We start from the raw sequence: 16,217 nt of genomic DNA, 5'->3' as shown, positions 1-16,217 counted from the left end.
TTTTTAGTGTGCGCGCGCGAGGTTCCAACCCTCTAAAAGAAAAATGTAGAAAACCGAGATAGTCATTGGAGGTCAAGTCTATTTTAAGATTGAATTAATGTCATAAAGGCTCCTGGGGAAAGCTTAGGCTCCAGGCAGCTGTCAACCAACCATTCACACCTCCTCCGAGTGCCAGGGAAACTCTAGATCCCAGAGATCTCTCTCAGATCACCCACCCTCCCCACTTCAGTTATTTTAAGCTCTAGGCAAATTAAAGTCACCAACCCCTTTGCAAAGACCACACGTAGTCTCCTACTGGATTCGATTCGGAGTAGACTCGTTGGAAGGACCCAGGTTATTCCCTTTCAATGGGCCTACAATGCGCAGGGACCCCCTGATCGCAACAGCCGTGTTGGCACCCCATAAATATATAGTTAAAAAACAACAACAGGGGGTCCACCTGGGTCCGTAAAAACAGGGCAGGGCGAATTTCCATTTGGGCGACTTTTTGAAAGTTCTGCAAAGTCTGCAGAGTTCAAGGGGGATGAGCTAGAATTCTTTCAGGACCCTGGACAGCAGGCATCAAATATCCCTAAGGTTCCCTAGAAATTTAAAACGGTCTTGCCCACTTTGAACAGCCAAGGCTTCCCCCTCAATTCATCATGGGAACTGTAGTTTGGTCTGGGTGCTGAGAGCATTTGGGAGATCCCTGTTCCCAAAGTTCCCTGGGAAGAGGGGATGGATTTTTAAACCACTGGTCCCATCACCTCCTGGCAAATAGAAGGGGAAGAAATGGAGGCAGTGAGAGATTTTACTTTCTTGGGCTCCATGATCACAGCAGATGGAGACAGCAGCCACGAAATTAAAAGATGCCTGCTTCTTGGGAGAAAAGCAATGACAAACCTAGACAGCATCTTAAAAAGCAGAGACATCACCTTGCCAACAAAGGTCCGTATAGTAAAAGCTCTGGTTTTCCCAGTAGTGATGTATGGAAGTGAGAGCTGGACCATCAAGAAGGCTGATGGCCGAAGAATGGATGCTTTTGAATTCTGGTGCTGGAGGAGACTCTTGAGAGTCCCATGGACTGCAAGAAGATCAAACCTCTCCATTCTTAAGGAAATCAGCCCTGAGTGCTCACTGGAAGGACAGATCTTGAAGCTGAGGCTCCAAGACTTTGGCCACCTCATGAGAAGAGAAGACTCCCTAGAAAAGACCCTGATGTTGGGAAAGATGGAGGGCGCAAGGAGAAGGGGACGACGGAGGACGAGATGGTGGGACAGTGTTCTTGAAGCTACCAGCATGAGTTTGACCAAACTGCGGGAGGCAGTGGAAGACAGGAGGGCCTGGCGTGCTCTGGTCCAGGGGGTCATGAAGAGTCGGACATAACTAAACGACTAAACAACAGTAATTGAGAAGAGCTGTAAGCTCAAGGGCTGGTCAGCTGCCTTGCATGCACAAGATCCCATGTTCAATCAACTCAAAAAGGGACCGAGTGATGGGATCATCTCTTCTCTGACCCAGAAGAATCGAAAGGTCTGAGTCTGCGTACAAGGCAGATTCTTGCATGCCAAAACTCTGGCGAAGAATTAGAGGATTTGGGTTGGAGTGGCATTGTGCAATTGTCGTTGTTGTTGTCGTTATTATTATTATTTTAACCATTTTAATATGATGATGATGATGATGATTTATACCCCGCCCATCTGGCTGGGTTTCTCCAGCCACTCAGGGCAGCTCCCAAAAAAACAACAAAACATCAAACGTTAAAAACTTTCTTTTGGCAAATCCTAGCAAAGAGTAAAATAAATTCAGGATTAAGGGGGTACAGGGGCCAAGTGAAAGCAAGATTCCATTCCTAGAATCATAGAATCCTAGAGTTGGAAGAGACCACAAGGGCCATCGAGTCCAACCCCCTGCCAAGCAGGAAACACCATCAGAGCACTCCTGACATATGGTTGTCAAGCCTCTGCTTAAAGATCTCCAAAGGAGGAGACTCCACCACACTCCTTGGCAGCAAATTCCACTGTCAAACAGCTCTTACTGTCAGGAAGTTCTTCCTAATGTTTAGGTGGAATCTTCTTTCTTGTAGTTTGGATCCATTGCTCCGTGTCCGCTTCTCTGGAGCAGCAGAAAACAACCTTTCTCCCTCCTCTATGTGACATCCTTTTCTATATTTGAACATGGCTATCATATCACCCCTTAACCTCCTCTTCTCCAGGCTAAACATGCCCAGCTCCCTTAGCCGTTCCTCATAAGGCATTGTTTCCAGGCCTTTGACCATTTTGGTTGCCCTCCTCTGGACACGTTCCAGTTCGTCAGTGTCCTTCTTGAACTGGGGTGCCCAGAACTGGACACAGTACTCCAGGTGAGGTCTAACCAGAGCAGAATACAGTGGCACTATTACTTCCCTTGATCTAGATGCTATATGAAGAGGAACCTTCTCCTCCTTCCTCATTGTTCTCAGCCTAAAAAATGGAATTGTGGATTGTGGAGAGGTCATCCCCTAATGATAATTTATTATTTCTACCCCGCCTATCTGGTTGGGTTTCCCCAGCCACTCTGGGCAGCTCCCAACAAAACATTAAAAACAGAATAAAACTTCAAACATTAAAGACTTCCCTAAACAGGGCTGCCTTTGGATGTCTTCTAAAAGTCAGATAGTTGTTTATCTCCTTGACATCTGATGGGAGGGCATTCCACAGGGCGGGCGCCACCACCGAGAAGGCCCTCTGCCTGGTTCCTTGCAACCTCGCTTCTCACACAGAGGGAACCGCCAGAAGGCCCTCGGAGCTGGACCTCAGTGTCCGGGTAGAACGATGGAGGTGGAGACGCTCCTTCAGGGATACTGGGCCGTTTAGGGCTTTCAAGGTCAGCACCAACCCTTTGAATTGTGCTCAGAAACGTACTGCAAAAGCATCCAGGTTTTGAGATTCAAAAGGATCAGGAGAGACATTCCCCTTCTCCTCCCCCAACCAATAAATAAATAAATTGATAGGGGCATTTGTGTCTTACACCTCCCTGCCAAAATGCAGAATTTGGAATTAAATTTGTGGCTGGGGAGCAGATCGAGTGAACATATTAAACTACAATCTCAGGGGTCTTAGTTATCAACCCAGATGTTCTGGAGAGATTAACAGCCTGGAAGGAGATCCCATCTGTCACCCCCGGGCCAAGCCAGCGTCACATATCTAACGTGTCATATTAGATGAAAGAGAAAAACACTGGGAGAGTTAAAAGAAGAAAATCACGAGCGTTAAAATGAAATTATGAAACAGGAGGGGAGGAAGTATATATTAAAACAGCAAAGAAAAAGGGTTATCCAACTCAGAGTAGACCTATTGAAATTGACCTAAGCCTGCCCATTAATTTAAATGGATCTCTGACGTTAGACAGTATTGATTGGTTTGCTTTTGCTTTTAGAAAACCGTAATGCCTCTGATTTGCTTCTAGATTATTGCTTCCCTCATCAAAGGACACTTTCATTTGGTAAGGGTGCTGGGAATTGTAGCTCCGTGAGCGGGGGAACTACAATTCCCAGGATTGTGGGGTTTTTAATTGCTTAAAATAAAAGTTAAATGGAAACATTGCATTGCTCAGTGTTAAAGCAATAGTTTGATAAGCAATGCCTTAACGTCGATCAACATAATCAAATATTTAGGGCTGTGGGGGGGTATTTAAAGCCCCCACAAAATAAACATATATTGATGGAATGTTTACTTTCTATACTGGCTCAATAGAGTAAAAATATTTCTAAGTGGTGTGCAGAAAACTGAAGCTGAGAGAGAGAGAGAGAGAGAGAGAGAGAGAGAGAGAGAGAGAGGGAGGAAGGAAGGAAGGAAGGAAGGAAGGAAGGAAGGAAGGAAGGAGAGAGGAAGGAAGGAAGGAAGGAAGGAAGGAAGGAAGGAAGGAAGGAAGGAAGGAGAAAGAAAGAAAGAAAGAAAGAAAGAAAGAAAGAAAGAAAGAAAGAAAGAAAGAAAGAAAGAAAGAAAGAAAGAAAAGAGAGGGAGGAAAGAAGGATAGATGGAAGGAAGGAAGGAAGGAAGGAAGGAAGGAAGGAAGGAAGGAAGGAAGGAAGGAAGACTTCACCAATGCTAAACCTAGCTAGTGCTGTTACGGTTAGTCATATTCTTTCATTTCAAGGGATCTACTCTTGAGTCCAGAGGGAGGGACCAGATCCAATGACTTCAAGTGACAAAAAAAGGAGATTCCAACGAAACATTAGGAAAGAACTTTCTGAGGCTAAGGGCCATTGAGCAGTAGACTGGACTCAGAAAGGGGCAGAGTGTCCTTTACTGGAAGATTCCAAACAGAATTCGGGCGGCCAATTCTCACGGAGTCTTCAGCTGTGATTTCTGTACTGCCCCAGGGGGTTGGGCTGGATGGCCTCTGGGGTCCCCCATTCCATGATTCTGTGAAAGCTGGACACGGGGGCCCCAAAGAAAAAGGAAGAACATCAAAATGAAAGAACTAAGTTAGTGAAATACAAAGAAACGAAGAGCAGGAATCATTAAGATGAAAGGAAAGAGAGAGGGGGAGCAAGGAGGAGAGAGAAAAAAAATATCCTAAAGGAATTAAATCTGATCTAATCTGGATTTATTCAGCTGCTTTATATTATTATTATTATTATTATTATTATTATTATTATTATTATTATTATGCTCCGTTCTACTGGTTTTGGATTGTTGGAAGCTGTCCTGGTTTTTTTGTTTTAACAGGAGGGGAAATAACTTTTAGAAGAAAAAGAAGAAACATCTAGAGGAGATCTTTTGGGAAAGGAGGAAGGGAATTAAAATGCAAAAAAGGGAGAGGGGATTTAAATGAAAGGGGAAGGAAAAAAGAAGGGAGAGGAGGAAGAAAAGTGAGCAAGAATTGGAAAGGGAAAGGGCCTGAAAATGAAGGGGAAAAAACAACGCTTTAGTGGCTGAATGCTTTAGGGCCTGGAGATTTTCCAGGGGAAGGAGAGAGGGGCTAGTCTCTCCCGCTGCGCCCCCCCTATACACTCACACCCTGCAAACCCCCCAGGGGGGTTAAACAAACACTCTGTTGTTACCAGTTCCTGCTAATTGAAATTTCAGTCAAGATCCAGGGCGCAGAAGGAGATTAAAGGAGGGGAGGCGAGAAAGAGGAAACCCAACTCTGGCAAACAAAGCGGCCTCAGGGGGGAGAGAGGAGGGGGCATCCAAGCCCCCAGAAGTGGCCCCCTCCAACCCTCCCTCTCATGTCCTGCTAAGAGGAAACATATCCCAGTTTGACAACTGGGAAGCAAGGTCAATGCAATTGCTGGATAGGAGCAGGGGAATCAATATATCATCACACACCCAGACACGACATGCAGACACATTGATGCTGGAGATGGGAGGATACTCCCCCCCCCCCACAGAGGATGGGGTCACCATGGCAACAGGGCCTGACTGGTACCCAGCTTTGCCTAGAGCTCCCCTCCGGAGGAGGAGGGCAGGATGAAGACAGCCTGCTAGAGGATGGGGAAGGGGGGAAGGTCGTGGAAATGACAGTGGAAGTAGTAAAACAGACCCCCCCCCAAAAAAAAACCTATTAAAGAAACAATTATGGGAAGGAAGGGGGAAGGTAAAGGGGGTCCCGGCAAGCTTGTTGTTGTTTAGTCGTGTCCGCCTCTTCGTGACCCCCTGGACCAGAGCACGCCAGGCCCTCCTGTCTTCCACTGCCTCCCGCAGTTTGGTCAAACTCATGTTGGTAGCTTCGAGAACACTGTCCCACCATCTCGTCCTCTGTTGTCCCCTTCTCCTTGTGCCCTCCATCTTTCCCAGCATCAGGGTCTTTCCCAGGGAGTCTTCTCTTCTCAGGAGGTGGCCAAAGTCTTGGAGCCTCAGCTTCAGGATCTGTCCTTCCAGTGAGCACTCAGGGCTGATTTCCTTCCGAATGGAGAGGTTGGATCTTCTTGCAGTCCATGGGACTCTCAAGAGTCTCCTCCAGCACCAGAATTCAAAAGCATGCCTTCTTTGGCGATCAGCCTTCTGGGTTTTTGTTTTTTAAAATTATAAAAAGCGTGTGTGTCTCTCAGCGGCTTCCAAACCGGGGAAGGGATTAATGTACGCGTCTCAAGTGCAAAAGGAGGGCGACCGCTGCCTCTCTGAATGAGTCCCTGCTGTGCTCCGGTCAACTTCTCTGTACAGAGGAGGCTCTCTGCGCAAGTCCCTCTGTCCTAACCACATACAAGGGACCCTTGCGCTGAAAACCCATCTCTCCTTCTCACCAGCCTCTCTGCTGCCTCTCTGTATGAGTCCCTGGTTCCTTCCCATCCGCCTCCACTGTTGAATCTCTGTACAGTGGTACCTCGGGTTACAGATGCTTCAGGTTACAGACTCCGCTAACCCAGAAATAGCACCTCGGGTTAAGAACTTTGCTTCAGGATGAGAACAGAAATCGTGTTCTGGCGTCGCGGAGGCAGCAGGAGGCCCCATTAGCTAAAGTGGTGCTTCAGGTTAAGAACAGTTTCAGGTTAAGAACGGACCTCTGGAATGAATTAAGTACTTAACCTGAGGTACCACTGTACTGGGTTATCCCGGGGAGGTGGACACAGAAGAATCTCCCCCGCAAGAGAAGAGTCAGCCTGTTGCATCTCTGGATGAGTGACTAAGGGCTTTGGGTATCTCACCTTCCAGACCTGCTCCCTAGTATCTGAGATCCGCCCGAAGCAACATAGGGGATGGGCTACTCAGAAGGCGGTCAGCTCCCTGAAAGCAAACCCTTTTTTGACTTTGCACTTGCATTCCAAATCCTTTGACGTTTGGGATGCAGCGAATGTCTCCCTACTGAAACTCTGGAGCGCTGCTGCCAGTCTGTGCAGAGCTAGATAGCGGGTAAGGCAGTCTGTTATGATGTTAGCCGCCCTGAGCCCGGCTCCGGCTGGGGAAGGTGGGGTACAAATAAAAATTCATTATTCTTATTTTTATTGTTATTATTCAGAACCCTCCCTGAATCTGCCGAGCAAATGTTCAGAAAGGTTTCTCGCAGGCTATTTCACAAAGGCCGGTCCTTTCCAAGTATGGAAGTGAGAGCGGGACCATCAAGAAGGCTGATCGCCGAAGAATGGATGCTTTTGAATTCTGGTGCTGGAGGAGACTCTTGAGAGTCCCATGGACTGCAAGAAGATCAAGCCTATCCATTCGGAAGGAAATCAGCCCTGAGTGCTCACTGGAAGGACAGATCCTGAAGCTGAGGCTCCAAGACTTTGGCCCCCTCAGGAGAAGAGAAGACTCTCTGGAAAAGACCCTGATGTTGGGAAAGATGGAGGGCACAAGGAAAAGGGGATGACAGAGGACGAGATGGTGGGACAATGTTCTCAAAGCCACCAGCATGAGTCTGACCAAACTGCGGGAGGCAGTGGAAGACAGGAGGGCCTGGCGTGCTCTGGTCCAGGGGGTCACGAAGAGGCGGACACGACTAAACGACTAAACAACAACAACAACAACAACTCCTTTCCAAAGTTCCTGGGAAGAGCAAACACAAGCCTCTCTTTCTCCCCACCCTAAAATAATAAATAAATCCCACCCCTTTCCTAACCCCTTGAAGTTGACGTGAGCACAAATCTGGACAGTGTCCATGCAGGTAACTGTAACCTTGGGACAAAGGCTTGTCTGACAACCAGTGAGATTGCTGTAGAATCTACCGTATTTTTCGCTCTATAAGACGCCCCAGACCACAAGATGCACCTAGTTTTTGGAGGAGGAAAAGAAGAAGAAAAAAATTCTGAATCTCAGAAGCCAGAACAGCAAGAGGGATCGCTGCGCAGCGAAAGCAGCAATCCCTCTTGCTGTTCTGGCTTCTGGGATAGCTGCGCAGCCTGCATTCGCTCCGTAAGACGCACACACATTTCCCCTTACTTTTTAGCAGGGGAAAAGTGAGTCTTATAGAGCGAAAAATACGGTAGTTATCTTTGGGGTGGTGGAAAGGAACGGGAGACAAACCAGTTTGCTTTGGGGGTGCACCAGATTGCCGTTCCGAACCGAGGACTCAAGAGATTGACCTAAGAGTCGGCAAGTGCCGAGTTCAAATCTTGTCTCTGTATGGAACTCACAATGGATGGGTTGAGGCAGGTCTTTGTCTCTCCCTTCCCACCAAAAAATATGGATGATAATAATACTGGATTACCTGACAGGGGTGGTTGTTAATACTAATACTAATTTTATTTATACCCCACCCATCTGGCTGGGGTTCCCCTAGCCAATCTTGGCGGCTTCCAGCACATATAAAAACATCATATAGGATGGTTTAAGGATTGTTTCTTTATATCTACTGAATGTTAATGTAAAGAGGCTTTAGCTAAGTGGTAGGGCGTCCATGCCAGGTTCCACCCTTGGCATTCCCCCCGCCTGAAACCTTAGAGAGCTGTTGCCAGTCCGTGTGGGGAATATTGCACTAGATGGAGCCATGGTCTAAGCCAGCGTTCTGTTCATTTCGGCCTTGTAGTTCAAAGCGATGAGGACTAGAATCTTGCTTTCTTTTTAAGGCAAGGCCCGTGACATGCAGAAGATTCCCCCTGCCTGAAACCCCTGGACAGCTGCTGCCAGTCCGTGCGGACAGCACTGGTATAGGTGGAACCATGGGGGTACCGACTCCGTATAAGGCAACTGATGCAATTGAAAGAGCACACGTTGTTTTATTTTTGTGCATCAAACATCCCGGCTCTGAGCCTTACAACATGCAAAGTCATTCCAACAGCAAAATGGAGCCTCCTGGGCGAGGGCAGTCTATCGCAAAAACGCCAGGGATGCAAACCAGGGGTGCTCCTTCTACCGTCTTTGTTGTCTGCATCGTTTTTTTTCCAGAGGGCATGTGTCCAACCACTTCTGGACACAGAGCACTCTATTAGATGGGCTGTTTTTTTGGGACGGATCCAGCAAACCCATTCCGAATGCTCGCTTGTTTTTTTTCTTTCTTCCAGGGCGTTGGTGTCATTTGGCTAAACTCGGAGACGTTCGTTTTCGGCCTCTCTCGCTTTGCCTTCCCTGTGGACGTTAGCCAACCAGCCAAGCCTTTTGGAAAGGGGCGGTGGGGGAAAATGGCGCTCCATTTTGGACCAACATCAAATCTACACACAGAGAGAGAGACACACACTGCCTCTCGCATCCCCAAATGCCTGCCAACACACCTTTGTCTGGAGTTGTCATCGCTAGGCAACAAAAACAGATTCCCGTCCCTCGTCCCTTTTGCGAAGAGGAGATGTTTGTGTGTCTGTAATCACGACAGCGAGATGGATGGAAAAACAGCCAGCGAGACAGCCAGCCAGCCAGCCAAACGATTTCTCACCAAAGGAGGTTGCAACAACTAAAGCACAATATTGGCCATCGTTTAAAGCACAACCGAAATGAGATTGTGGGTCCGGGGGACACCACCGCAGCGTGAACAAGCCCAGGCTTCCAAACCACAATCTGGACCTTGCAAAATTAAAACGGCAACCGTCCCTGCCACCCTCCACTGCTTGCACCCTGAATTTTCTGCTCTCGGTTCCCCCAAGGGCTGGTACCTGGTTTTCTAAACCCGCAAGCTGAGAGGGCCAGCAGTTGCATTAGGAAAAAAACACACACAAACACAAACAGATTGAAGCTTTTTGTTTGCCATTGACAGCTATCGTTTGAGAGCAGGAGAGAAAGCATATTGGAAAATGCAGGCGCATCTTTTAAGAGGGAAGGCAGTGAAAGGAGAAAGCCTTACCTCATCACCGAAGAAGGTGGAATGGAGGAAAGACAGAACCCAGAGCAAGCCCATGTAGTTCTCTGCATTCTCTGCCACCCTTTGGCTGATTCTCCCCTCCCTCTCTGATGGATGCAGATGGGCTTGGCTGGCTCGCTCTGGCAAGGACGGAGGCGGCAGCGCACTCCAGCGAGCGCTAGGGAGCGGTGCAGACTCAGTCCACCGGGTTGCTAGGGGGGGGGGAAATGTGGCCGAGAGAATATTGCAGGAGCCAAATACCGGAGGAGGTGGTGGAGGAGGAGGCTGCAAGGCAATCTGCAGATTTTATTTTTATTTTCCAAATGATGACCCTGCTTTCATACCCGCCCTTTGTTTTGCTGTTGTTTAGTCGTTTAGTTGTGTCCGACTCTTCGTGACCCCCTGGACCAGAGCACGCCAGGCCCTCCTGTCTTCCACTGCCTCCCGCAGTTTGGTCAAACTCATGCTGGTAGCTTCGAGAACACTGTCCCACCATTTCGTCCTCCGTCGTCCCCGTCTCCTTGTGCCCTCCATCTTAGCCAACATCAGGGTCTTTTCCAGGGAGTCTTCTCTTCTCCTGAGGTGGCCAAAGTCTTGGAGCCTCAGCTTCAGGATCTGTCCTTCCAGTGAGCACTCAGGGCTGATTTCCTTCAGAATGGATTGGTCATCCGAACTGAATCCGCCCATTCCCGTCCATTTTAGTTCACTGATGCCCAGGATGTCAATATTTATTCTTGCCATCCCATTTTTGACCACATCCAACTTACCCAGGTACATGGTTTTTACATTCCAGGTTCCTATGCAATATCTTTCTTTACAGCATTGGACTTTCCTTTAACTTCCAGGCATATCCGCAACGAGCGACCTTTCGGCTTTGGCCCAGCCGCTTCATCAGCTCTGAATTACTTGTCTTCCGCTCTTCCTCAGTAGCACGTTGGACGCCTTCCGACCTGAGGGGCTCATCTTCCAGCGTCATAACTTTTATATGCCTGTTGTCTTTGTCCATGGAGTTTTCTTGGCAGGGATACCGGAGTGGCTTGCCGGTTCCTGCTCCAGGTGGATCACATTTGGTCAAAACTCTCCACTATGACCTGTTCATCTTGGGTGGCTCTGCACGGCATAGCTCATAGCTTCTCTGGGTTATTCAAGCCCCTTCGCCACGGCAAGGCAGGGATCCATGAAGGGGGTCACACCTGTGCCAAAAGCATCGCCAGGTGAGCCTGGAAATGCCCCTTCCCTGAAAACTCTGGGGAAGGGCCGGCGGTCAGTGGCTTTTAACCCACCCTGCGGTGCCCAGAATGATGGTCAACACTGGCCTCTACCCCTTTCCTTCGCTCCCTCCTCTGTTGCCCTCTGGCGTCTCTGCCTCCGCAAGGCTTGCGAGGTTCTTTGTTGCAGCAGCCCTGGCTGCAAGCTCCGTGGGTGAATGGTGCCTCTGGGGCTGGGCAAGGGGTGCCTGCCAGGCCCCTGTGGGGCAGTGTGAAGAGGCGCCTCTCTTTGGGGCAGCTCAGAGGGAAGGCATTGTGGCTGCCCAGAGGTCTCCCAAGGAGAGAGGAGGATGTTTGAAAAAGGGTGAGGGGCTGTCGGCTCTGCAGGCGAGGGGTGGCAGAACAGAGCTGCCTAGCCCCACAGGGGTGCCCTGTGTTGCTCTTGCGCTCAGATCCTGCTCGGGGGGGTGCTTTCCTTGGGGGGATTTGACCAGACACAGTGAGAACAGGGTGCTAGAATAGAGGGGGGCCCCGTTTGGGATCAGCCTTACCCTTTATTTGCCCAACCAACCTTTGAAAAGTCTGCGGAACTGCCGCCACTGCTGCAGGCGCCGCAAAAGGCCCGCTCCACATTTCTAAGGGCTCGAACCTTTCGCGTGGCGGCACTCCGACTTTGGAACTGCCTGCCACTTGACGCCGAGCCTTCGCGGCGCTCTTTTCAGCGCCTGCTACGGACGTTTTTGGGTTTAGGCAAGCCTCCTCAGATGCTCAGAAAATCGGTGTCTATGGGCGATCGAAGTCCCGGCTGAGGACGTCGGGAGCAGGGGCAAGGTGGCGGGGTGGGAGCAGGAATGAGAGTCCAGAAGCCAGGGGTCTGAGGGTCAGGAAGAAGGAAGTCATGAAGTCAAGGGTCCGAGGGTCGAGGAGCAAGGAGTCACGAAGCCAGGGGTCCAAGGGTCAGGAAGGAGGGAGTCAGGAAGCCAGGGGTTGAGGGTCGAGGAGCAAGGAGTCAGGAAGCCAGGGGTCTGAGGGTCAGGAAGGAGGGAGTCAGGAAGCCAGGGGTCCGAGGGTCAAGGAGCAAGGAGTCCCGAAGCCAAGGGTCCGAGGGTCGAGGAGCAAGGAGTCCCGAAGTCAAGGGTCCGAGGTTCGAGAAGCAAGGAGTCCCGAAGTCAAGGGTCCGAGGGTCGAGGAGCAAGGAGTCCCGAAGTCAAGGGTCCGAGGTTCGAGAAGCAAGGAGTCCCGAAGTCAAGGGTCCGAGGGTCGAGGAGCAAGGAGTCCCGAAGTCAAGGGTCCGAGGAGCAAGGAGTCAGGAAGCCAGGGGTCCGAGGGTCAGGAAGGAGGGAGTCAGGAAGCCAGGGGTCCGAGGGTCAAGGAGCAAGGAGTCAGGAAGCCAGGGATCTGAGGGTCGAGGAGCAGGGAGTCACGAAGTCAGGGGTCCGAGGGTCAAGGAGTCAAGGAGCCAAGGATCGGGAAGCAAGGAGCCAAACGCAGTAAGGCAAGGAACATGTTGCTGTGGCAAAGAGCCGAAGGGAAATGCTGACCTTATATCCCTTCCCGGCTCCTGCCACCAGGTGCTGTGAGTTACCAATCGGCCTCACCTGTGCGGCTGCACCTTGCCACTTCAGAACAAATTTAGGAAGGCCCCAGTCCTGCAAAGTCCTACTGGTCCCAGGGCCTGGCTCCTGCACGCTCTCCTGACAGTTGGTGCGAGTTTTAACCTGTTTTCAGCCCACACTTATGAGGGACTCGGGTGGCGCTGTGGGTTCGAATCCCCGCAACGACGGGGTGAGCTCCCTTTGCTCGGTCCCTGCTCCTGCCAACCTAGCAGTTCGAAAGCACGTCAAAGTGCAAGTAGATAAATAGGTACCGCTCCGGCGGGAAGGTAAACTGCGTTTCCGTGCACTGCTCTGCTTCGCCAGAAGCGGTTTAGTCATACTGGCCACATGACCTGGAAGCTGTACGCCGGCTCCCTCGGCCAGTAAAGAGAGATGAGCGCCGCAACCCCAGAGTTGGCCACAACTCGACCTAATGGTCACAAGTCCCTTTACCTTTTTAACTCATAAATTTTACGAAACAAATAAACCGGGCTTTTCCGATGTTCTTCTAGCTGCAAAGCTGGCATTCACATTTGCCTTCTCAAACACTTACAAGGGTACCTTGGGTTTAAGAACAGCTTAGTTTACGAATGACTTGGGTTAAGAACGCTGCAAACCCGGAAGTAAGTGTTTTGGTTTGTGAACTTTGCCTTGGAATAAGAACATGTTTCGCTTCCTGTTGATTGTGTTCCATTTCATGCCCTGCAGAGGACCTTAAGTTCCATGAGTATTCATAGTTTAGAGGTCCCGGGCCCTAAGGAAGTCAGATTATCCTCCACCAGGGCCTGGGCCTTCTTAGTGGTGGCTCCGACCTGGTGGAATGCTCTGTCCCATGAGACTAGGGCCCTGCAGGATTTAACCGCCTTCTGCAGGGCCTGTAAGACAGAGCTATTCCACCTGGCTTTCAACTTGAACTTAGCCTGATCTTTTATTCCCCTTCCTTCCCTCCCCTTTTTATGAAGATTACCCGCTCTGGGATCCCACAGCTAATTCTCCCCCGGTCTCCTCGCTAGCCCAAATAGGACTAATTTAGCCAGCTAGCCCTGGGGATCATCTAATGTTTATTGGATGGATTTCCCCCCCAAATTGATTTTTGAACTCTGAATTTATTGTTATTCATGTTTTATTTTGTATTTTATGCTGGTTTTTGTTGCATCGATTAAGTGTTTAAATTTGTTGTTAGCCGTCCTGAGCCCGGTTTTCTGAACCGGGAAGGGCGGGGTATAAATAAAATTTTATTATTATTATTTGTAAATAATATTTGTACATTCTGAACAAAATGCTTGTTTAACATGGAGATAGGCTGTATGAATTGTGTATTGCTTTGTAACAATTTGTTGGGTCTCTGGACCGTAATAAAGATTGTTGTTGTTGTAAATTGTGTTCCCCGCTGCTATGGGAAAGCGCGCCTTGGTTGAAGAACGCTTTGGTTTCAGAACGGACTTCCGGAACGGATAAAGTTCATGAACCAAGGTACCGCTGTATATCCACTTCAAACTGCAAAGAACAACCCTTCCTTCAGGTTGCAGATAGGTTGCCGTGTTGGTCTGCCATAGTCAAAATAAAAAAATTCCTTCCTGTAGCACCTTAAAGACCCACTAAGTTAGTTCTTGGTATGAGCTTTCGTGTGCATGCACACTTCTTCAGATACACTGAAACAGAAGTTGCCAGACCCTTCTATATAGTGAGAAGGTGGGGAGGGGTATTACTCAGAAGGGTGGTGGGAATGGGAGATTGGCAGATAGCTGAGATGAGCCTGTTGACGACTCTTAACGACTGCAATAGGTCTTACAGGAAAAGGCAAGGGGTGAGAGGGTGAGAAATGGCTTAGTTATGTATAATGGGATAAGAATCCAATGTCTTTGTTCAGACCAGGTCTCTCCATGGTTTTAAGTTTGGTAATGAGTTGCAATTCAGCAGCTTCTCTTTCCAGTCTATTTCTGAAATTCCTTCCTTCAGGTGTTTCTGAAGAAGACGACGACTGAGCACACCTCCCTTTGTCTCGACTGCTTCAAACTCACTTAGACAGGAATGTCCACCCTTGTGCTGAAGACGGTGCCTTGTTTATATCAAAATACACCCACAGGAGAGATTTCCTGGTCTCTTAACCACTGCCCTTGATCCCAGGAAGGGCAGTTTCAGAGAGGAAGCCTGGAAGATGAAGGACTTCTGACCGTCTTCAGGCCGTTTCGCTCCCTTTAGAAGATAAAACCGGCCTCGAGAAACAGATCTACGCAGCCTTTCAGATCCAGAGACGGCCGCCCTGCCAGGTGAGGACTGCGCTGAAAACTCGAACTTGCAGACTTTGCTTTGTCCCTTCAATCTCTTTCTAAAGCTATGGCAGAATGTTTTTTTCTTTTTCAACGTCTCTAGTCCTGGGCTGAGGGACGCTGTGGGTTAAAACAGCCTAGGGCTTGCCGATCAGAAGGTCGGCGGTTTGAATCCCCGCCGGGTGAGCTCCCGTTGCTCGGTCCCCTGCTCCAGTTCGAAAGCACGTCAAAGTGCAAGTAGATAAATAGGTCCCGCTCCAGCGGGAAGGTAAACGGCGTTTCCGTGCGCTGCTCTGCTTCGCCAGAAGCAGCTCAGTCCTGCTGGCCGCATGACCCGGAAGCTGTACACCGGCTCCCTCGGCCAGTAAAGCGAGATGAGCGCTGCAACCCCAGAGTCGGTCACGACTGGACCTAACGGTCAGGGGTCCCTTTACCTTTACCTTAGTCCTGGGCTGAGGACGCCAGTCCTTTCTCAAAAACGGTACTTGGGCTGAACTGTTTCGAGGGACTTTTGAGGTTCGAATCCCTGTGACGGAGTGAGCTCCCGTTGCTTGGTCCCAGCTCCTGCCAACCTAGCATTTTGAAAGCATGCTGGTACAAGTAAATAAATAGGTACCGCTCCACCAGGAAGGTAAACGTCGTTTTCGTGCGCTCTGGTTTCTGCTGGCTCCCTCGGCCTGAAAGCAAGATGAGCGCCGCAACCCCATACAGTGGTACATTGGGTTACATACACTTCGTACAGTGGTACCTCGGGTTACATTCGCTTCAAGTTACATACGCTTCAGGTTACAGACTCCGCTAACCTAGAAATAGTTCTTCAGGTTAAGAACTTTGCTTCAGGATGAGAGCAGAAATTGTGCTCTGGCGGCGTGGCGGCAGCAGGAGGCCCCATTAGCTAAAGTGGTGCTTCAGGTTAAGTATGGACCTCCGGAACGAATTACCGTATTTTTTGCACCATAACACTCACTTTTTTCCTCCTAGAAAGTAAGGGGAAATGTCTGTGCGTGTTATGGAGCGAATGCCTGCGGGTGGCGGGGGGGATCTGCTGCAGTCGTGAGCAGAAGATCCATGGTTCCCCTTCCTTCCCTCCCCCGTGGTTACAAAGCATGGATCCACATGGATCCTCAGGATTTTTGCATTGGGCTACTCCAAACTCACTGCCAGATCACTTGTCTGTGGCCACAGCATGAACCACAAAAATCATATATCCACTATTTCGTTTAGAATATTTTTTTCTTGTTTTTCTCCTCTAAAAACTATGTGTGTGTTATGGTCTGGTGCGTGTTATAGAGTGAAAAATACGGTAAGTACTTAACCTAAGGTACCACTGTAGTTGCCTTTGACTGGACCTAACTGTCCAGGGGTCCTTTACCTTACCTTTATAAATTATTTTATATACAGTGGTACCTCAGGTTACATACGCTTCAGGTTACAGACTCCGCTAACCCAGAAATATTACCTCGGGATGAGAACAAAAA

The 16,217-nt window shown here is 49.3% G+C and overlaps 2 protein-coding genes across 4 annotated transcripts in view; one reads left to right on the top strand and one right to left on the bottom strand.

Annotated features, from left to right (window-relative positions):
- APC2 (APC regulator of WNT signaling pathway 2) overlaps positions 1–9,873 on the bottom strand; it is a 49,197-nt gene extending 39,324 nt beyond the window's left edge. Inside the window, exon 1 of the mRNA XM_082206197.1 lies at positions 9,670–9,873. Within this exon, the coding sequence (XP_082062323.1) occupies positions 9,670–9,723 (54 nt within the window). The 5' untranslated portion in view covers positions 9,724–9,873. The remainder of the gene's footprint in view (positions 1–9,669) is intronic.
- The window catches only part of GAMT (guanidinoacetate N-methyltransferase), a 194,053-nt gene that overhangs the window by 102,902 nt on the left and 74,934 nt on the right, over positions 1–16,217 (top strand). The window lies entirely within an intron of this gene.

The sequence above is a fragment of the Podarcis vaucheri genome, assembly GCF_965113315.1.
Source record: "Podarcis vaucheri genome assembly, chromosome: 18".
Classification (NCBI taxonomy): domain Eukaryota; kingdom Metazoa; phylum Chordata; class Lepidosauria; order Squamata; family Lacertidae; genus Podarcis; species Podarcis vaucheri.
Note: the sequence above shows the minus strand (reverse complement) of the source record. Positions and strands in the feature narration are given on the sequence as shown.